Below are 23285 nucleotides of genomic sequence, written 5' to 3'. Positions count from 1 at the left end.
AAAAAATATTTCATTATTATTACCATACCAAATTTCTAAAGAGCCATTGTAATCTGGTTGATATTCCAGGAATATCTTTGAGCACATTTGAAAATAAATGTTTTTCAAAAGCACAGCCTCACAGTTTCACTTACAAACTTCTAACAAAAGGCAAAACAATATGAAATCCCAAAATGATGATTTTTGGCTCAGATTCCTTAAGGCAATATTTTTGTTGTTGTCTGCATTTATAAAATGAAAAGATCTAACAAATGCATGTACGGCTGATATGTATTCCCTTAATTTCTTTGAGCCCTTTTCCACTAGTACCTGCTCGGCTTGACACGTGTCGTTTTTTTAGGGTTTTCCATTAGCTAATACTACCTGGTAGCAGGTACTTTTTTGGCACTTGCTCAGCCAGTGAGCTGAGTTGATCTGAAAATGTGACATCAACATACTGCATGCCACTGATTGGCCAGTCAGTGACCAATCAGTGGTGTGCGTTCATGAATCAACGAGTCATGAAAGCGGTTACTTCAAAAAAATTGAACATCATCTTGATGTCATCTGTTGTTGCATTTTTTTGTGTTGCATTCAAATCGTGTCACAGGACTTTCGGGTATAAGGAACCACGCGCATTAGTAGATACTCAGTTCTAATGGAAAACAACCCAACAAAATAAAGGAGAGTAGAGATGAACCTTCTAAGTACTAGTGGAAAAGAGTGCGATATGGAATTGAAATAACCATTTTCCCCATTACCTTTTCATATTTCCTTTAGCATGCTGTCATCCTGATAATTTGCAACCTTAGTATTAATAACCTTTTTGCCAGTGTAGTCTGGAGGCCAGTTTAAGATGAATGTATTATTTTAGTTATATTAAATGCATTAGTGGAGGGATTTAGGAAATCCACACAATATCCATTCCATAAGTCAGACTCACCAGCAGCATTCAAATAACTAAAAGTCTGCGACCGCAGAGAGCACGCCACAGTAGAGATGGTATAATTGGTTGAATGCTCCTATTAATGAAAGCGAGATCTAATTTTGAACAACTGTGACACATCCCTAAACTTCTTTCACTTTCATACTGAAATCAGTAAAAATGTATTCATAATGCACGATGCAACAACAATAAGATCAGTGTAAGTGCTGCAGTGAAACCATCCTGTCCCATCATACACCAGTTTCATACAGGACAGTTTGTAATTTTGGCTGTTTTAGTTTCATGTCTGAGTACTGTGTGTGCTGGCTTACAGTGACATTGTCATGGATTACTGGAATACAGAGCAGAGCCACCAAAGCTTTAGTGGTGACATCTCTGCTTTTTCAATTCAAAATAAAAAAAGGCCTATACTGTATCCGCTTTCCAACATTGTAACATTTATCTAGGCTGCAAAACAGTTGCCTTGGATTTTCACACAGAAGGGGGATTTGTAACAGGGACGGATAGCAAAGTGTGATCAGAGTAAAATATTTCTCTGTGTCTATCAGAAGTTTGTAAAAGTGGATTTTGTTCATGAAGAATTGATAGAAAATTCCATCATAGCATGTTTTCTTTATCAGACGTCTGCACAAGGGTTATCATAATAATGTTACCTTGGCATTTGTGAATCTTTACTTTGGCATTCTAAGTGTGTACACAGTGTTAACACAAATAAGGTCTCCTTACAAATATTGCAAGAAACTACTGAATGCAACCTCTTCTCTTCATACATTTATTAAAAAAACATCCCCAGAGATTTTTATTCTGAAGACTAAAGGTTTGTACTAGTAGGCCGTTATTCCTAACTGATTTTCAAACCAGCAAAACAGTGTTAACATAAAATCGTGTGCTCTGATGCCTGCCCAACAAAGAGCAGCTCCACGATTAAAAATGCAGTCAGAGTTGTTTCAGTGCAAACTACACTTGCTCTGTTGATTACAGTGAAAGTACATGTCACCAAACAACAGTGTCAGTTACAGAGTGGCTCTTTCATGTGTTTTTAATGTTTTTTTTCTTTCTTCAAAGACTCTGAAGATCTGAAGATAATGTCATCTTAAGCCTTTACTGCCACTCATTGTTTAGTCACAGGCAGCACAGGACACAGTCAGGGTCACATTGGGCTAAGTTAGGTGATCTTCTACAGCACTTGATAAAATTACACTGACATCAGCTTAGTAGTTAAACACTGTAATCTTGACTCAAGTATTTGAGTGTGCTTGTGCTTGTGTGGCTGCGCGCACGAGCTGGTGTGTGTACTGTTTTCATGTTATGTCAGAGTGATAACTTTATTTATCTACCACTCAAATTTCTTTTCCAATATAAAATAACATTTTAGGCTATATTAAACACCAGGCTTGTTAAGTGCGTCTTTACTGGGAAGTCTTTACTAATCACTTTGGTTACACAGTTTTACTTGATTTGCTAAATCTTGTTCTTAAAATATTTTAGGTGGAAATGTAATTTAATGTAGGCAGCAAGAACCAATAAAAGGTGTCTGTTTAGAAAGGGATTCTTTTCTTTTGTTATTATTGCCAATGATGACTAATGAAAATTGTAATTTATGAATTTCCAAAGTTCGAGTTTATAAACAATACTCTGGTCAAGGCAAATAAAAGGTTGAGTATACAAACTGCATTAGTGGCTCTAAAGTGTAGTTGTTCACACATTTATCTGTCCAGTGAAAGATACCTTGTTCGATCCCTGGAGGACACACAAATCCATTGGGGGTCATTCCAAACAGATGGAGCCACCCGCCGTGTCGACCTCTTGTGAAGTCAAAATTAGCTTATGCAAACCCACAATGGGGGAATGTTTGATAGATAACCCCTTTGTTTCAAACAGCAGTTGTCATAATTGTATCAAGGTATAGATCTATTTCACTGGTAGGTTTAAATTGACGTTGGATTTTATATCACAGTGATTTTATTTCAGGGGTCAGAGTGTAATAGTTGTTGACATGTGGAGCAAATGACACCATTGCTGTTGTGCACGTTTGTATGAGTGTATGGATGTATGGGGATATTTATCTCGTTGTCTCTCTAGTTATTTTTTTTTTTCTCATATGTTTTACATAGTATATATCAGTCATAAATCAAGTTACCACAGTCAATGGTAATGTGTGCAGAATCCACTTCACTCAGTATATCTGTACCTGCAGGGAAGCAAACATTAGTAAGCCTCACTCTGGAGACATCAGACTGGTGTCAAAACTCAAACAGCAGGAGCAGAGAAATTAGTGTGCTCTATCTATGCTGCAACTGATTATTAATGTGGATAACAGCGCTTTAGATGTAGCCTCTAGCACTCACAATCCATAGGTGAATGGAATTGCCTCTATGCTCTTAATGTGCACTGTCTTGTAAGCAGTGCCAGTATTTTATTATTCTCCTCAGCTGTGTTGCACCTGAAGTTATAAAGCTATCATTTATCCAGGGGGAGAAAAAATGTGATTACAATTTGAAAACAATTATTGTAGCCTTGTTACAAAGCCCTAATTGACGTGAATCTTTTTAGATGAAAACAGCTACTGGTTTAACATGGATAATATTTATAAAGTAGACAACAACTGGGACGATAAATTCTTTGACCATATTGATCTTAGAGCTCTGTCTTTATTGTGATGTCAGGTTAAATATGCTGAATGAATTTACACAATTGGAGCTCTGTTGAGGTGACTAAATTTGTCCACTTGCAGATAGACAGACAGGTACAGCTGCCAAACTGACATTTTGCACACCATAAAAACACATACACACACATAAAAAAAACCCCACAGTCGCCAACAATTGCAACTGTTAACAAAATGGCTCAGATTACGTCTGTATTAGGCCATCTACCATTAAACATTGTTTTCATAGCGAAACTACCTGTGTCTAGTCTGCTAATTGGTCATTTATTTAGTGAACTATGTCCAGGGTGATGTGCCAAAACAACATGAAAATCTGCTATTATTATTTTCTCTCTTTGAAGTTGGCTGACAACAAAACAGTCCAAAAAAAACCAGCAAAACATAGCCTAAAGCTTGGATTAGATGGAAGAACATCTACCTCTTGCTGATAATATCTGTCCACAGACAGACAGGTAAACATACTGTAAACACTTGCCAAGTATCCCAGAATGCTGTGTGTGATGGTTCCCACTAAAGTAGGTACTTCCAAGACTGTATGCATCTCCGTGATGATGTACACACAGGCAGACTCACCACGTGGAAGCAAGACTGGAAGTTAATTATTTGATTTTTGTCTGGTTTATGAGTTTTATTCATTTTAGTTTCAATACAAGTGTTTTTTAACATACTTATTCAGCTGTTTTAGCCTCAAAACACCATAAAAACTGTTTGGTTTTTTTTCATGTTGCATTATGTCACTCACCTCACCCCTTGACCTTATTTTCCTCTTATGTACACTTGATAACACACATTTAGATAAAAGCACTTTCGAAATGTATCGAAACGTATCTTGCCTAACTAAAACTATTAAATTCAGCAGTAATGATTTGCATTGTGCACTATCAAAATGTTAGTTCTGTCCTGTTAATGTGCTTCGTGTCAAATTTATTGCACCACTCAACCCTTAGAAGGCAACATTATTTCTCACCTTCCAGCAATCATGACATGATGTATACCAACCACAAGCACAATGTACAGATAACTAGAGAGTATGGCAGATCTGTGCAATGTGACATTACATGCTGACACCCCCCCCCCCCCCCCCCCCCCCCCTCAAGCCCCACTCAATAGAAGGAAAAAATACAATAGTTATCACATCATAAGACCAGTGGATTCAAAACTGCACCCTTGATTAAAATGCAGAGTGCTGTCTCTGGCAGCAGACAATGGCAGCTAAATCCTCTGACAAGAAGAAAAATTCACAGCCTCGCTTCCTCTCCGCCGTCTCTGTGCTCGCGCGCATTTATTCGTGTCTTGTGCACACTGTCTAACTGCTTAAAAATGTTTTGCATGATTTACTTTCTCCCGCTCAGTAATGTCAACCCTAGATGTCTGTAAGAGAATCAAAATCACCATTTATTTACAAAGCCATGTACCCGTTGACAACCCACTAAAGATGAAATGAATTCAAAGTTAAAGACCTTCGGTTTTAGGGAGTCATTTTAAGATGCAAACACCTATATGCGGGCATGCTGACCTTTACGAAACACTAGCCCAGCATCATCAACCACTCGATCCAAGCCGTCTCGGGATCGGCGTGATTCATCGAGTCGTTCTTCTATCAATTCCAGACTCTCGCAGCTGCCCACCTGCACCAGAGCCTTGTCTACCAGACGGGCCATGCATAATTAAGATGATAACCCACAACAGAGACCTGACCCTGTCACAGCATTGAAAATAAGTCTGACCAGCCCAGGGGCACACTTCACCCTCTATGTTATGCTCAGAAAGTTCCTATTTGGCCTCTCCCAAGCTACCACAACTTATTGCTTGACAGTTTGCTGAACTGTTTTAATACAATTTTAGAATAAATAAATAACCTATCCCTATTGTCCGTTTAAATATGTGAAAGGTCTCTACTTTACACACTTCTTAAATATAATGAAATCAATATTGTGACTTTGACCAGAAACTGTACTTAACAAAAAAAAAAGTTAATTAGGCTTCACAGAGATTATAAGCCTCTTGTTGCATATATTAAGTATTATTTAGGTGGTTTTGGATTTGGAAAAAATATGCTGAAATATGCAGCATTGTCCAAGAATGACATTCTACATTGAAAGCGTGTCACGGTCCGCAGTGGCAGACCGTGTGGATAGTGTGTGGAGGACTCGGGTGCAGACACAGGCGAGGACATGAAACTTGAGTTGAACGAAAAGCGAGCCTTTATTGTAGCTAAATGACAAGGTGTTCAAACAAGGCAGAAGCGCAGTGACAAAACTAAACTATAACTAAACTGGGAAACTGATACTATGATAAACTATGACGACACAGAAAACCATGACTACGAATACAAAGACTGGCTGTGAAAACATGGAGGGTGGGAACACAGACGACGCGACACAGACTGCCTGAAACACAGAGACTAAATACACATAAGGGATGATCAGGGGAAGTGGCCACACATGGGAGCACAGCTGACACACATGAACCTAAAGACAAGACAGGAGAAGTGAAACTACATATACTGACATTAAATGCAGACTTTCAAAGTAAAACAGGAAACATGGAGACCAGACATGACATGAACTAAACATAACCACGCAGACATGACGCATGAACCAGGGAGACTTAGTACAGGGGGAGATGACATAAACAGCTAAGGAACAAAGGACTAAACAGAAATCTCAAAATAAATTAGATGAGCCAAACTAGGGCACAAATGAATACAAAAGATACATGAAACTCAAACACTGGGTCACTCGACCCAGGACCATGACAGAGCGTAATCAAAACCTATGGAGATATGGACCATGGGCTCCATTCACACCATTTGCTATGACGTTTTCTTTCTTTAACCATGGAGGAAGTGATGTCTTTGCTGCACAAAGCCAATGTTTTTATAGACAAAGAGTTGCCAAGCCCACATAAATAAAGGTCCATCATATGTAAATAGAAGACTGGTGCAGAATGCCCTTGTTTCCACAGCTGAATCAATTTATCAGTCTGTGATCACATCAGTGCTCATTTAGATGTTGTGCGACAGTTTAATAAATCAGCTCTAGAGAGGTTCATATGTCTCTCCGAGTGTTTGAATCTGTGCCATTTCCAAGACGCTTTGATAAATGACGGCCAATATTTTCAAGGGTGATGTCTACATGTCATTTCCTGAAAATAGTGGTTGGGCTCCAACAACTGTAACCATTGTAGGAATACATTTTATAAGTCAGCTTAAGGAAGAGAATGGATGTCCTTTGAAAAGACATCAATCTCTAAACACCCACCATGACAGTAAGTCCTTTCCCCCAATCCATCCTCACACAGTGCAGTTTTATCATGTCCGGATATTCTGTGGCTTTACAGTTTTTATTTTTTATTTTTTTTATCTTTTTTTTTCTTTCTTGCAGCTAATAGCAACAACTCTGTTAGTGGCTTGCTCTGGTGCCTGGCTAGACTCACAAAGCCTACATTAAAGGACAGTGGGAGAGATAATCATTCCACCAGTGCAGCCAGCTTTTGCGATCTTTGAAGTTGTTGCTTGCTCAATCATTACAGCAAGGAAACACCCTGTTGTCTTGCTCTATACAGTGTATCAGTTCATATTTACACAGTTACTGTCTCAACAGCAAACTCAGATACAATAGCAGTTGGTATGTCTGTATTATCACACTATCATTAGCAAGTTTGTATTTGATCTGCTGTCAGACCTGAGGCCATTCTTTCTTTTTCTTTTTTTCCTTTTCTTCCCCCTGTTTTTCCAAACTGTCCTAATCCCTGATTAGTGCCACCTACGGTGCTGCAGTGCACCCACAGGAGCAGTTTGAGTCATCATCATCCTGGTTCACAAAAATGTGCATATCACTCTCTGTGTCCCTTGCTAACCACCAATTTTACACTGAAGGCAAAGAGCAGCTGGCTCTGGAGAATTGTTGTTGTGTAACCTGAGTGTTTTTCTTTGGCTGCTGTGTCACCTGAATTACCCAGCACCACTCACCGACGCACCCGCCTCTCTTACCTAACAGCGGAGGGGAATAATTACTTGATCCCCTGCTGAATTTGTAAGTTTGATCACTTACAAAGAAATTATTAGAATACCAATCAAAAGAATGAAACACAGATTACATAAAATTAAGGATGTTTCTTGTAGTCGGTCACCAGGTTTGCACACATCTCAGGAGGGATTTTGGCCCACTCCTCTTTGCAGAAACTCAGAAACCATGTCACCACTGTGCTTGCCAGGATGGCTTTCTCTACCAAGTACCAAGTCATGCATTGCTGGAAGATCAAATGCTTATTTCGCTAAATGACATGCAAATCAATTTATAACTTTTGTGTGATTTTTTGGATTTTTGGTTGATATTCTGTCTCTTTCTATTAAAATTAAACTCTGATTAAAATTGGAGACTGCAGGGGATCCAAGTAATTATTTCCCCAAGTGTACCTTCACTTTACCTATGCGGCTCATTTGTTTGAGCAAACGTGTGAGTGATGGAATGGAAACCAAATGCATCTGCGTTTGAAAAAACTTGTTTTCACGTCAGTCACTTCAGGTTTCTGGAGCTACCTCTTTGACTTGTCGTCCTGTACTCGACACTGTATATTTTAAAAGGTCACAGAATGGTGGGTTTGACAGTTGGGAACGGTGAGCGGAACGAGGCCATCAGCAAGTGTGACGGTGGATAATGTCTAGACACAACAATCTGCTTCCTTATTTCTCTGCCATTGCACTTTTTTCCCATTGACTTGGTACCTATACCCTGCATTTCCAGTATACTGTCTTATACTAATCTCTGTTGTAGTATCATATATTCTCAGAACTCTTATGTTAAAAGTAGCTGTAACTGGAATATGTCTGTATTACATGATAGCCATAGGCAAACCTAGTAGTAGTGGGATTTTGACAGAGACTAGAGCCTGATTTGCAATTTAATTCGCCATTGTTTGGTCTGATTTACTATGGAGGAGTGAAGAATGGAATGATGCAATGCTGGAAAGGAAATTTATGATGAAACTGGGTTATGTATTGAGGTATTAATAACAGGTCCTTGAACCGGACCGACCTATAGCGCTGTGTTGTGGGTGTTCTAGCTGCTCTGTAGTATTGGTTTTATGTTGGAAGCTTAAAACTTAAAAAAACAACAGCAAAAAAAAACCAAACCCACGTACTTCCAGACAGCCACATCACGGTTGTGTATGCATGTATAGGCAAGTGTGTGTGTGTGTGTGTGTGTGTGTGTGTGATAAATTGACTTTTTCAGCTCTGCAGTGAAACAAAAGTACATCAATGATACTCAAACCTTCTTCTCACCCCATTGACTCGCTTTTTTTCTCTTTACCACAGCCCTGCTCTCAGAGATATCGCACCGCTCTCTTATTTTCTCACCCTCTCTAACCTATTCTCAGCCTCTCCCTCCCTTCCTTCTCTTCTCTCCTGCTGCCCTTCCTTCAGTCCCTCCCTCGCAAAACTACTTGCTATTCAGTTCAGGGAGGCTGCAGGCAGCATTGCTCTAGCTCCCCATACTGCTGCTGCAGGACTAGACTTTTTTATTCCCTACTCTCTCTCTTTCTGTCTGATAACCAGACATTTCCCCTCACTCCTTTTCTTATTCTCCTGAAACTATGCACCTAAAACCTTGGCTTACGTTCCAACACACTTAATATTTAACCCTCAATGTTCCGCTGCTTCTACTTGTTTCCTTTTTTCCTTTTTTTGGGGCGGTTGTGTTTTGAAGAGGGCATTTCACACTGTACATAGACATACGTGTCTTTTCAAATAGGCAAACCTTTTTGGAAACAATACAAGAGTCCAATATCTTCCCATGCTGGGTAGATCTTGCCAGGATGTCATAAGTATTTTATTCACTTCAGAGTCCTCAACAACCCCTGTTATAATTTAACATCACCTTTCCTGTTACCAGCTCAGCCGCTGACTGACCTTTTTTTGGGAAAATGGACAGTGATAGTTCAGAGCTTCCCAGTGCCGTTGTACTGCATCTGACTAAATGGAAATGGATAATAAAATCTTAATGGCATCTGTAGACTATGGCTGTAAAGGCCACATAAGGTCTGAATTTTCTAGAACAAGCTTATGACTATCAGTTCATTAGCTTGGTTGAGCTTGTAATAGATTCATTCAATCATACATACCCCTAATGTGTGTTCCTTTAAACCAAATCAGTTTATGTGTTTACACTCTTTATTTTAATGCGCTTTGTTCACATCTGGCTGTCGAAACAAAGTGCACAGCGAGGTAATAAACTCGCAACCAGATATACTTTCTTTCCTGCCTCTGCGTGTTTGTTTTTGTTTTTTTAATGTCACCACATCTGTCTTTGTTGTGTTTTTGCTTCCTTGACCCCAAATTTTCATTTACATCAAGTTACAGTGTTATTTGTGTACCTTAAAAAGCTAGGCTGTGCAGTGTTAAACTGAGGATTGTCCTCATGCCCCGAGTGGTTTAAGATGCATACCAGCTTGTGCCCTTTGCTGCATGTCATCCTCATTTCTCTGTGTCAGTGTGTATTTGTAGTGTGTCTTTTCAAAGGAATAACAATGCAGCAATCATTTATGGAGACAAGCTTGGGAGCTCTAGTGAATTTAGCTTTAAAAAAAAACTTTGTTGAGCTCTGTAGTTCTTCATGAAGTCTCTGAATTTAGTGTTTGTGTAGCATCCATCAAACAATTAACATTTAGCCTTTCACACAGGGCGTTAATACTTCCTTCTGTGTTTGCTCCATCCCAGACAAACTGTTCATTTCATACTTACGATGCACTTGATGATAAGCCAGATGCTTCCTCTCATGCACAGCCTGCTTGACCACAGATGCTAATAGCCAGTGACAGGCCCACAGTCTAAACATGAGCCAGTGTAATGAGAGGAATAAGCAAACGGCATCAGCCATTAAACATAAGAGGGCTTGCGCCAGAAGGCACTCCGGCTCCTCCTCAGGCAGTGCCGTTCTAGGCTGCATTAACTGTAACTGACAAGAGACTGCCAAGATAAAACAGCACAGTTATAGATACTATGGTTAACCATGTGAGAGGAGAAGAGACTTGAAGCTCTCATATAAGGACTGCATGACAGGTTGGGAGTCTCGTACTGTCTGCCCGAAGGGTTAGAATGAGAACTTTACTCACTGCTTCATTCTCCCAAAGCAAATGGTTTACAAAGTGTGTGTGTGTTTACTGTTTAGTATTGTACTGAATGTGATCATTGACCATTTATCTGACATTATACCGCTCATCAAGAGCGTGACACAAAGCCCTTTGTTTAATCATAAGTAATTGGTTAAGCAACTCTATGATCCAGATTTTTTGTTAATCTAAAATAAAATTAATTATAGATGAGACTGTAATTTACCTAAGCATTGTGTAGACCCTCCTCAAAATGATAACTGATGTGTATAATTAGTGAAACATAACAGATAATGGGTAACATGAAGCCGACAGGGATTCAAGGACTAAGAGCCGCTGCCTTGGGTCATTATTGAATTCATTAAGCCTCATTTATTAAAAAAGAAAAAAAAGACAGGTTAGTGTTTGCACCTATGTGCTTGTCTTTACAGACATCACTTAGTGTGCAGCTCATCTATTAATCAGAGCTTCCAGCAAGTCTTTCTTTTCCTTTTTTATTTCAATTTGGTATCATTTCAGCATCAGTTAGTGTAGAAAAAAAACTTACCTGAGACTGTCACAAGAATAGCTGAAGCATGTAAAATTTCTGCAAGACAGGGAGTAAATAAAATGTGTCCAGTCAGTATCATTGAAATTATGTATGTTGTGCAATGCAGCTCACCAACCTGCAGTGGTGGGAACACAAACAGCCACTTTCCTTCTGACTGAACTGTGGGGGCAGACTTCTACTACTACCTACTTTGCATAGGATAAACTTTTATTGACTATCCATATTTTCAGTTTTTTCTTTGTCCAATTTTTTCCTGTCTGTCTTTTTTGAAGACTGAACTTTCTTCATTATGTTGTTTATTTAGTCGGAGCTTTTCTAGGACATAATTTGAAATGTACAACTTGTAATTTTTTTTTTTAAAAAGAAAACATTCAAATAGAAAAAAACTGACAAAGAAATAACAATATGACTCATCCTTCATCTGCATTAATGCGTCAGAAATTCTAAAACATTTTCTTTTTTTGTTGTTGTTTTTTTTCCACATGAAAACAATTTGCTTGCATATTAGAATTTCAGGAACATTTTATATAAAGACCTTTGTCCAAATTATAAGCCTGAATAAGATAAAAACCTCTAATGCACATTTTTTCAATGGGCCAACAACAAAACTGCATAATAGAAAAAAAAAATAGACTACAGTTTAATGACAAGAGCTGTCTTTTCATATGCATAAGAAGCATGATTGCAGACAATGTTTCCCTCATTTTCTAAAGAAAAGCGGGTGAATTATTCACTCTAATTTACCTGTGGTGTCAATATGCGAACGGTCGCCTGTCTTTCTGTCTCTATGCGTTAGCCTTGTGATAAACTCGGATAGGTTCCACGGTCTGCATGATAAGCAGCAGGTGATGGATGAACGGTAAAACAAAAGGGCATACCACCTTCACATATGCTCCTAACTGTTTTGGTTGACCTTTAACCCCCCCGGAACAATTTTCAGGTAACTGACCTGTTTGAGTCTGTGTGCAGAGACATTTGAAAATATATGGTCACATGTACCTAGTAGTTTAATGCGAGTTTAGAGGCTTTAATGAGATTATGATATGAGATCTTTTTCTGCACAACATAGCTCTATCATCTCATTTAAAATGAGTAAAAATAAAATTCTAATCGGAACGACTGATCTCTAAGTATCCTTTTTTAGCTGTCGGCATTGTAGCGTGTTTTCTTTTTGGGTATCCTGTAATCAAACTATCTGATAGCTGCCGCTGCACCTCTTTAAGATGCACTTAATGAGAACAAGTCAAATTGGCCCATCTGTGGCACTACGGCTGAGGGAGCACAACTTATCTTAATGAGGATCGAGCTACCCATTATATGCTGGTAACCCGACCAACATGTTACCACTATTATCATCCCCCACCCCTGGCTCTCGCAGACACAAACACATCTTCTCACCCCCTCATTATCAGCTCGCCTCCCCCTTTAAGCCTGCTGCAGACAGTGTAACCACATTGGACAGTAATTGTACCTCTCGCTCCTGCCTAATTGAATTGACAAGGAGCCGGAATTGATATCATTTAACACATTGATCTTGGGAGACAATGAGACACAATGCCTAATGCCCCCACCCCTTCCACCTCATCTTCCCATTCCTTTGATTTGCCATGTTATTGCCTATGAATTACCATATTCAATCCTCACCTCTTTCACCAGCCATCGAGTTTGGGATTCTTTTTCCATTGTCATTTTAGTTTTTTTTATTGCATTTGTTTGAAGGGAGGAGCAGAGAACAAACAAGAACAACTATGTAGTTCATTTAATACGTGAATGCAGTCACCCTGTCTTTTTGAATGGCTTTGGAAACTATTGACCACCTGCATTTTCTTTATGTCTGCTCATTTCTTTGTTTCCTAGAATAAAAGCTTTGGTCATTTATTCAGTTATTGCTCAAAAAATGTCAGAAAATAAACATAGACAACAGTTTGGCCTCAGGAAATCAAAGACCAACAACATAAAATGTATTTTCCCTCAATTCTGCCAAAAACATTAGCTTACAAATGCATGCAGTAGACCTCTGTATCCGATATAAATACATACAGTCAAATTTCAGCCTTACATCTTAAAAAAAGGAAAGTATGTCACATCCTTTTGTGCGTTATTTGGCTTATATGAGGCTATTACAGCTGTTATCTTAGACATTAGTATAGCCAAAGGTTTCCTGATTAAACATATAATGCACATGAAACTTTTTCTATGTCTCAGTTGCATAACAAATAGAGTCCAGGTGTTGACCAGGTGTTAGCCTCAGTGCTAACATCTTCTACGTAGAGTCTTGGATTTAAGGATGTCAGATTGGAATTATGAATCCTTATAAATAAACATTAGCAATGCATGTACTGTCAATGTCTGTCTTTGATCTGAAAATTGGATTGGTATGTGAGTCATCTGGTTCATCCGTTTCATTTAACGATCCACTTTCGCTCTTCTCATTCTGCGTCGCCACCATGTGCGTATGAAACAAAGGCACAGAGCATGCGCGTTTTACCCATATTCTATCGCGATATTTCATTTTCCTATCGTTGCCCAACATTACACCGGTATTACCGTGAACGGTATGATATAGCCCAGCCCTAGCCCACACCAGTAGCACTCTTTAGAGTCAAATAGAAGACACGAATAGAAACATCTACAACTTCCTAAAAAAGGCAACAATTGGGAAAAAATGAGGATAAAAACATTATACGAACACGATGCATGGGTTAGAGACACTTTACTTTTTTAATCGCCTGAAGAGGGGGTGTTCAATCAATCCATGTCAGAAATGTGAACGAGTTTTATAGTGAAAGAGGAAAACTGTGGCGAAAGGACGTGCTATGAGTTTCTAATCCAGTGTGTTTAATAAAGGCATTAGAGCACAGCTGTGTGTGTGTTATGATGTTTAGTAACACTGTGCTTGACTGAGTATGATCAGTCCACATTTTATAAGAATTAAGCGGAGATTAGAAAAAAAGCTTTTTCTTGCTACCATATATGTCTTATTCCTTTGTAACAGCGTTGAAGGTCAGGCAGTGCGCTGAAACATTTGTGGTGCACTGCACTACTCAATTACACACTTACTGCGAAAAAGCCAGCAAGAGTGAACATGCTTGCAGCTCTCAGCCTTTCCACCAGAACATATAACCATATCTTCTGGAGCTGGAAAGAATAACTCCACTTGCTCTGCCTCCACTACCCCACATACACTAGATGCTTATTTTCAGGCAGCCTCAGTCTGTCCTCCTCTCACCAACAGAGAATGAAGGAGTGCACACCAGGGGGTGCAGAATAATGGATGGGGGACAGTTGGGAACATTGTTGCCAAAGCACCATGGGGAATTGTGTTTACCAGAAAACCAAACATGCATATTTCATTATGTGGCGGTCAAAAACTAAGCAATCAATGTTGCTATATTGGCTATTGCTATCAACACCCAAATGTGTTGTCAAGCTTTTAATGGCCGTGAATCGCAGTGCACCGTTGCCTACACTACAGGGCACACCTGGGCGAGAATGGAGGAAAGTCAAATAGATTTTCAGATAAACACTGTAGATACATAAATCCCATATTGTGACTCAGGCGGTTTTAAACACTCGTATGCACGCACATAGCAAAGGTCACAGTTTTGACTGAGCTGAGCTGAGTATGAGCCGAACACATCGGCTAACCTATGAGTCATCATCGCGGGACCGCCTTGTATATAAAGTTTGTGATGGGGAATTCATGCGTAGTGTTTTTAATTGGGTGTTTTATGGTTTTCAGAAAACCCAACATGAGCAATAAATTTTTCATCTCAAGTTGAGGAAGCTTTGACATATTAAAGCGGAAGAGTAATTAAAGGATAAGGGACGCATATTTTCAGTAATGGTCTTTTTCACTTATTGTAGTTGTCAAAAGTGTCGTTGCTGCATCCGTCTTGAAGATTCAAGATCACACAAAACGCTGTAGGAGCCTTAAGAAAATACTCTGCTGCTGCTGAGCTGTCAGTAAGAGCTCAAATATGCGCGTTTAGATTTTCGTCCCTTTACCTGACATCACTGTTCTGTTTCAATCTTCTTTACTCAGATTAAACAGTTCAGAGATCTGAGCAATGAAACATCTGAGATTTCCAGTTCTAGTAAATAACATGGTTTGGTTTATCAGTGTGCCTGTTCATCAGATGACTGTTTAGCGAGGGCGTTTACAGTATTTGCACCATGATGATGTTTCTCTTTCATTTCAGTTTGTCAGTTAATGTATTATAATACAAATATTTTTGAAGTGTCCTTAGAAAGGCTCCAGTTAAACGCCTTCTTATTTTTGATGGTGTGCGTTTATAATCCTGCACGTCCCTCTGGAGCCTTAATGACACATTAGGCTCTTCAGGCAAAACAATGACTAATGCTGTCGTGTCCTCTTCTCTGTACATTAACATGAAAATGTGAGGGCACGTGTAAGGGTCTAGTAATAGAACGAAACTCTGTGCTGTCTTCATTTCCTCCCCTCCCCTTATGTCAATCAGAAAACTGGTTAAAAGCCATTTTCAAAGCAATATTTGCAAGCACGTCACATAGCCAGGTTAGAGCCAGGCAGATTTGTTTTTTAAGATAGAAGTGAATCTCAAACATGATGTTAAAATTATATGTGGCAGTTTGCTTCTTGTCAGTTTCAGATATTGCACTGCAAAAAACTCCAAATGCAGCATTGTGTGATTGCTGTTTGATAAGAAAGAGACTAACTATAGTCTAAGCTTGGACACAAATTACTTTTTTTTAAGCTTAACATCTATATGAAGAAAAACCTTTTTGTTATATCAGCTTTGGCTAAGAGCAGGGTGGTGATAGATTAGACAGACTTTTTTTGGCTATAAACACATCAGTTGGCTCACAGATATGTGAACTCTCCATAGCACATGCCCACAACGAAAATACATGTTGAACTTGGAGTCTGACAAATCCCAAAAAGAAAACACTACATGATCATGGTTGTTTGTCTTCAAATTGGTATATTCCTGAATGTCAAGTCTTCTGTGAGGCTGGAGAAAAGAATTTTTGTCGCACAAGTTGCTTTTAACTTCCAGCGCATGGTGCCTGCTCACTACAAATGTAACATAACTACACTAAAATAGCTACCAGAGCTCGTGTACTGCCCCGTTTTGCTTCCAGTGCATAGGTTCATAATATCAGTCTTTTTTCGGATCCTCTGTTGTTCAGCAAAGGTGGCCGTGTTTTAACTAAACTATAATTTTATAACCTGATAGCCACTGAAAGTAAGAATCAGTGTTTACCTTGAGAGCAGTTTATCGTGGGGTGAGTGTCTGATGTGAGGTTATTTACTTCCCTGGATATAAACGCTGAGTTGACACAGTAAAGAGATTACTAAAGTCAAGTTATCTTAGTAAGTGTCTGAGCTACTATTAGCCACCCGAACAGCTTCAGTGCTGTTTGCATTGATTCTATAAACCTCTTGAATTAAAGTCTCTCTAGAAAAATAGAGTCTATATATGTAGATTTAGAATTTGTAGACATGGGACAGGACAAATTGTACCAGAGGTTTGCAGTTTTTTAAAATATGTAACGAGAATGAGACAACATAGGATTTTAAAAATCAAACCATAGATGCATCTACTTACAGTCTCAGTTTGAATTTCAGTGACCTTGACCTCAGCATGCCAAGTGTTCCTCTATTAGGAGACTAAGGACCTGAGCACTGGTGGCCACCAGTATTTTTCAAATTTATCTTTCTGTAAACTATAAACCAGCAGGTAGAAACTAAAATCTTGGCTTAGAAATCTGCTGCCTACACCTGAAGTGCTGGAAAGCTTTCTGTTGCCTTTAAGAGGCCTTCAAGTTGACAGACTTGAGACTTGCACAATTGGTCGCACATTCATTTGCACGTTGCACATTCCCTTGAAGTTGGTTGCTTGTCGATATTCCACATACCAGTTGCCTAGATGCTTAAAGTCTGAGTGTCATTCACTGTCTGTGGTCTCTGGTCACCACATTGATGCAAATAGCTTCCAGTTAACTGATACTTTGTTTCAAAATTGAGTTGCGATCTGGTGATTTTAAAGCCTACAAGTCACATCAAACCATTAAGTGACCACCTCTCTACCCCAGCCCCAGCGCCCTATGGAAGAGGCATTGTCATCCTTGAAGAGACCACTCCCATCCGAATCAAACTGTTTCATCATGAAATAAAGGACTCAGACTGAGAAAATACCCTCCACAGCATAATAGAACCACTGGGTCCCCGGCACTGCAAGATCCAAGGGTTCAGGTTTTCCTTTAATTCATTACATGTTTGTTTGTCGATGGGTGGCATTATGCTCCACTTAGTTATCAAAAAGGCAAAAAAAAAAAGCAATGCTGAGATAAGGAGGCAGTCTCGTGGAGCAGTACAATCAAAGTAGCCCTTTTTTATTTGACTCATTTTGTACTGGAGTGGTCAGTGTTTTTTCCAAAATCCTCTTATAAAGCAGACATAAATGAATTGAACTTCCTGTGATCATGCGTACGTTTTCCTTCAAGGATAATTTGGGCCTTGATGCTGGGCAGAACTGTCAGATGGTTGCCTGGCAACAATACAAATAATATTTTACGCTGGTGTTGCTTTGACAGAAGATGACTATGTCTTACAATCTGTTGATCATCCTGCTAACCCCTCTTTTTTTTAATAACTTGACAAAAAAATGTGAATAAAGCCGTGTGAAGGTTTTCTACAAAGAAATTTGGCTTTGTTTTGTTTTTCTCCTGTTAACTTGTTTGCATACAGCATGAATCACACCATTCAGTAAACAACAGGACAGGTTTCAAATGCGAGATGAGACACATTTTTTTTCTCATTTGTCAGTTGTCAAAATAAAGGGGCATAGTAATTACCATGAATGAATATTTGTTCTTTTAGTTTAAAGAGTGATGGCTTTTGACTCCACATAATAGCTGATTGAAAGGTATTAAAAACACGAAATTCTTCACTTTTAAGGAACATTTATGTTTTTCTCCATTTCCCAATTGTTACTTGGAATAAGTTTGTTTCTTATTCTTATAGTGACACCTGTTGAGTGCATATTTTTAATAAACAATAACCTTTATTTATTTTAATCATAATAACTTCCAAACCAAGCTGCCATTGAGAATCGGAGAGAAAAACTGGACATTCGCTGTATGCATTTACATAAAAATGCCTTTCTAAGCAGTTAATGCTCTAAATGAACAAGCAGTGACATTTAACTGAAGGTGGAGCGGCTTGCTTAACCACGCTTTTCGGTGAACACAGTTGGCATATTGAGTCATAGTAGCTTAGCAACTTTAACTAGTTGATTGGTATGCTTGTTACTGGAAAGCACGGAAGTCTAAAACAGCAAGAAGCTCTGCACTGCTTGTTCAGTGAAACTCCCCACAGTCAGGTGAAATGAAGCAGCTTGTGACTCTGCGTGTATCAGGTGAAGTCTACACCCTCCTAAAGCCAGCAGTAGGAGTTGGCACTGACAGGAAGTGCAGCGCACAGGGGCATTGGCAACAACTAAAGTAATACATGCCAGATAGGCTAGTTGCTGGTGACATTACACACATTTTCTGATCTGTTTTCACTGACTCCGCTCAGATTAATGACCTCTTGTAATGTTGGCAAATGATTTTGTGGGGAAGCGTGTTTTCAGTATTTACAATCTGCACTGAATATACCAAAAAAGTGAGAAAGAACTGAAAAACTCACCTGAACTGTAAGATGTATTATATTGTGCACTGGAACTCCACTAACCTGTTTCTACTTTTTTTGTTTTTGTTTTTACAGACTGGCAGAAAAGAGAAAGGTGACCCACTGAACTCAGCCATTGACAAAATGACCAAAAAGACCAGGGACCTGCGAAGACAGGTGAGTCCTTGCCCGCAACGTCTCAGATCTACTGCTGATGAAAACTGTTTTTTTTTTAATTAATACACCTCTAACAATGACCTTCACTATTTTTTTTTTTACTGCCACTATAAAAAGAGAAATACCAGCAATATTCCAGTCCATCTCAGTGCTATTTCAAAAGATCAGGTCACAGTTATGTATTTTTTTAAGTTACATTTTTGGCAAATGTTTCTCAAAGAGCAGCACATAGTGTATTTATTAGATTATTTATTTATTGAAGTTGACTTCATACTTTCATGATTGTTTATAGCAGGCATATACTAAATATGGAATTGAGCTAATTAAGCTTATAAGTATGACACATAGGAACAATATTCCTTTGATGGTTTTTCGTTGGCTTAACTTTATGAGACCACTTGTCACAAAAACTGACAAAAATGTGTTTAAAACTTCAAATTGTTTTAATTTGTCAGGCAAAAAAACAAATTGACGTTTTAATACCCAAATTTAAGCTGGCACACTGGACTTCTCTGAGAAGTCAGAAATTAATAACATTCAACCACTGAAACCAATGTTTGTGTTCAGGAATGCAAGTAAATAACTCAATAATTTGGCATCTTAATCAAAAAATAATGCTGTGCTTTACTATTTTTTCTGCTTTTCTTTTTTTTTGTTATAGAACTGTAAATCTGAAAATTAATAGATAACAACAATAATTATATTTCAGCATTAAAAATACAACTGTAAATAAATAACTTACAGATGGATTAACCTTTACACAAACAAAGCAATTAGCAATGCAGCTAATTTAGGCCAGCGGTAGCATATATCTCTTTGCCGATGCAGGGTTGTAAACACTGGATGGACCGGCAATATGCATATAATAGTATATATCATATCATTGCATCTGTAACAAACAGGACCAACAATTGTTATTGACCGAGTGCCTCTGCCACCTACTCGTGATAAGCAGCATCAGGGGTCGTGGGGATTCATTTGAGACGGTGCTTTATCTGACCCTAGACAGGTCACTTCTAATAGGGAAACAACAGAAACGTGTTCATGTAGCTTTAGAGCAGACAGAACCACCTTTAAGACTCAGACCAAGCAATACCTGCCATCTGCTGACCCTATGTGCTGCAATCTTTGATAGCTAATGATACCTTTAGTCTGGGGCACTCCAGCTCTGCCAGCATCATTCACTTTTCTGCCAGTGGTTTTGTTTTCAAACTACTTTGAGATTTCCTCTTATTTGGGTTGGCTGTACATCATGAACTAACAACTGACAAGAATTGTAATGAATAAAGTTAGTATCAGGCCACATATATAGCATTCAATTCTAATATTGTATCATGAATCTGGATTAAAAAACAAAAAAAGATTTCTGAAGCTACCTTCTGGTGGTGAATAAGTACATGATTCCTGCTGTGATACAAAGTGTCAGAACTCAGAAGTAAAGCTGGTTTCTTTCTCATCTTCACTACAGACAAGATTAATCTGGCTTTCCACTGTTGGATCTTACACAGAGGAAAAAAACAGCCAAGACACAACAATACTTAATGAGTGCACACAGGTGTCTGTTGATGTAATACTGTGACTGCAGTGTGCTTTAGAGCTACTCTTTCAGTCCTAATCAATTATACTCAAGTGCAGACTTGAGTGCAGTTGAACCATCCTCTTGCCCCCCCCCCCCCCCCCCCCCCCCAAAAAAAAAAAAAAAAAAATAGATAAATGAAAAAATCAGAACATCAGTTGTGTTCAATACTCAGTTTTTCCACCGTCACATCTGGCACTTCTTGGAAGTCGACAGTAGCAGCTTCCTGCACAAAGGAGCTATGGCTTTGTCTTTTCTGACCTCTGAAGACCCAGAGGATCATTCCAGATCGGAGGCTATAACTCTCCCCCCCATTGGGCTTTTGGTGGGGCTGCCTGACAGGCTGGCAGGCGGTATTCACTCTGACAGGATGTTCTATTGACTCAGGGGTTGGCTTGACAGAATGGGCGGTGTGTTTGAGCTTTGAGTTAAGATGGGAGGGCAAACTTGCAGCACACTTGCAGGCATTACATAGTGCTGTGATACTGTAATTATGTCAACAAAACACATGTTGAGTTTAGCAAGTCAGTGGCACCGTGTAGAGACACAAGACCTTCCTGAGGGGAGGAGCACGGTTTTGCATTTGAGCATCCAAGTTTGCGACATCTCCATTGTGTAAAGGAGGGATCAAATAGCAGAGCAGACACGAGAGCAGACACGCACAGATGACAGACAGCATTTCTAAAAGTAGAGCAGGTAAGACCAAACATGCTGTGCAACAACACCACCAGAGACATGCGACATTGTTTTCTCTTTCATGCTGTTGTGTACACATAGATAGCAATCATAAGCTGTTTCTTATCCGTGGACAATTCAGCTGATATCTTTTCCGTCCTGATTTTGTTTTCTTGGAAAGAATAAACTCTTGCGATGCTTTCTAGTCTGGTAGAGGAAATGCAGTGCGGCTTAACCCCACAGCATTAAACAAATGTTAACAAAATGTTCAATTGCCAACATTTTATATATTTTTTTGCTTTTCATTCAAAAAGGGAAACTGAGAAATGCACCAACAAACATAGAGCTGGCCTTTATGACTCAAAATTGCAGCCTGGTTCCCTGTTATTCCATTCCCAATGATTACACAGTTGGTCTTTATTCACAGAGTTTCAGTTTTTTGTATCTTCTTATGAGAGACCTTCAGTGAAGTGTGCAGTCAAGTTATTGTTATTGTAACGCCTTAGTACGAATGACGCCCGTAGCTGGAGTTGGTAGCCGACGTGGCATCTCTTCAGGGAATATTTTTCAGTCATGTCACAAACACTTGTACTTAGCGATGAACCGAAAAAATTTTGGTGGTCAGGGTCAGTGTTACCTTCATCCTATTCTCTTAAACACAATATTGCTTGAAAAGTTAAAAGAATTTCTTCAAATTCTGCAGAAATGCACATTTGTACGCAAGAGATGAGTAGTCGGTGGTGAGCAACAGCTCAAATTAATCGACTGCAATAAATATGGTATGCTATTTAATTTACATAAATTAATATAATTCTATAATTATATAAGTAGTTTGAGGAGCTAATGTACTCCTTTTTCACCACAAGCCTATGCTGTAGGCACTTTTGAGGCTCGTCTGTGGCCCTCAGCAGAGTATAGTACTGTATTAACCCATATGGAAGAGATATATATAAATCTTATAAAGTTTGTATCTGTCTTGTGTGAAACTTGTATGAAAAGCATACAAGAGTGAAAACAGATATAAGATCCCTTGAAAAATTATATAAATGAAATTTGTATGTTTTGGATACTTATTAAAACAATATATGAAGGTAATGAGAAAGTGGCCACTTTCATGCGTAAATAATATAAGCCTTATATGATTCACTATATGAAGTAAGCCACATCTTATGCAAGTCTTTTATAAGTTTTTTTCTATTTCTTTTCCATATGGGAATATTTGCAGTCACCAACACCCCTTAAAAAAGGCAAACATGTAGGCAGTCTGACTAAGAAAACCACCTGTGCACACACTTTTATTTCTTGCCAAAATCAGATCACAAGTTGTTGTTTAGAAGGCAACTTTACATAAAACTGCTTCCTCATAAAAAGTCAGTACCTTACCTAACAAAGAGCAGATGACGCACAGCTTCAATATTGCAATGAACACTGTTTATTGAGAGTAATGCTTACTGTAATTTAAGACACAATTTGCTGGTTAATGAATTAATTGCGTCCACGGTAAACTAATATATAATATGTTAAGAAAGGTCCTTGTAAGGTTTTGCTCGGCACATCAAGTAATCTTATTTGTGCTGTGGTTTTCACTTTGCTCCAATACAGAGTAAATCCTTATGTTCTCGTAGAACCAGCCTTATTATTCTTATTCACTGTTTTAATCAAACTACACTTGGTATAATTAAGAAGCCACTGCTGCTATGTCTTGTTTGTATTTTTTCCATTTTTTTCATAAGTGTGAAACAAATTGCTTTACTATTCACTTATGATGCTCATGCAAAAGAGAAAGTAAATGGAACTCCATTAGAACATTTAAATGCAATTAAAATGTAACATAAAACTAACTGAGCTTTGACCTTGAGGCTTCTTAACAGATTAGAAAAATAAAATGTCAAGGCGGGCTAATGAGTGATTTGAGTATTCTGAAGCACAATAATTAGCCCATCA

The 23285-nt window shown here is 38.7% G+C and overlaps 1 protein-coding gene across 1 annotated transcript in view; it reads left to right on the top strand.

The window, feature by feature from the left end:
• ctnna2 (catenin (cadherin-associated protein), alpha 2) overlaps positions 1-23285 on the top strand; it is a 321242-nt gene that overhangs the window by 196364 nt on the left and 101593 nt on the right. The window contains exon 8 of the mRNA XM_006787177.3: positions 19010-19090. Coding sequence (XP_006787240.1) covers positions 19010-19090 — 81 coding nt within the window. The remainder of the gene's footprint in view (positions 1-19009; positions 19091-23285) is intronic.

This window comes from Neolamprologus brichardi, chromosome 6 (assembly GCF_056152115.1).
Source record: "Neolamprologus brichardi isolate AB-2024 chromosome 6, ASM5615211v1, whole genome shotgun sequence".
Taxonomy (NCBI): Eukaryota; Metazoa; Chordata; class Actinopteri; order Cichliformes; family Cichlidae; genus Neolamprologus; species Neolamprologus brichardi.
This window is presented reverse-complemented; position numbering and strand designations above follow the sequence as displayed.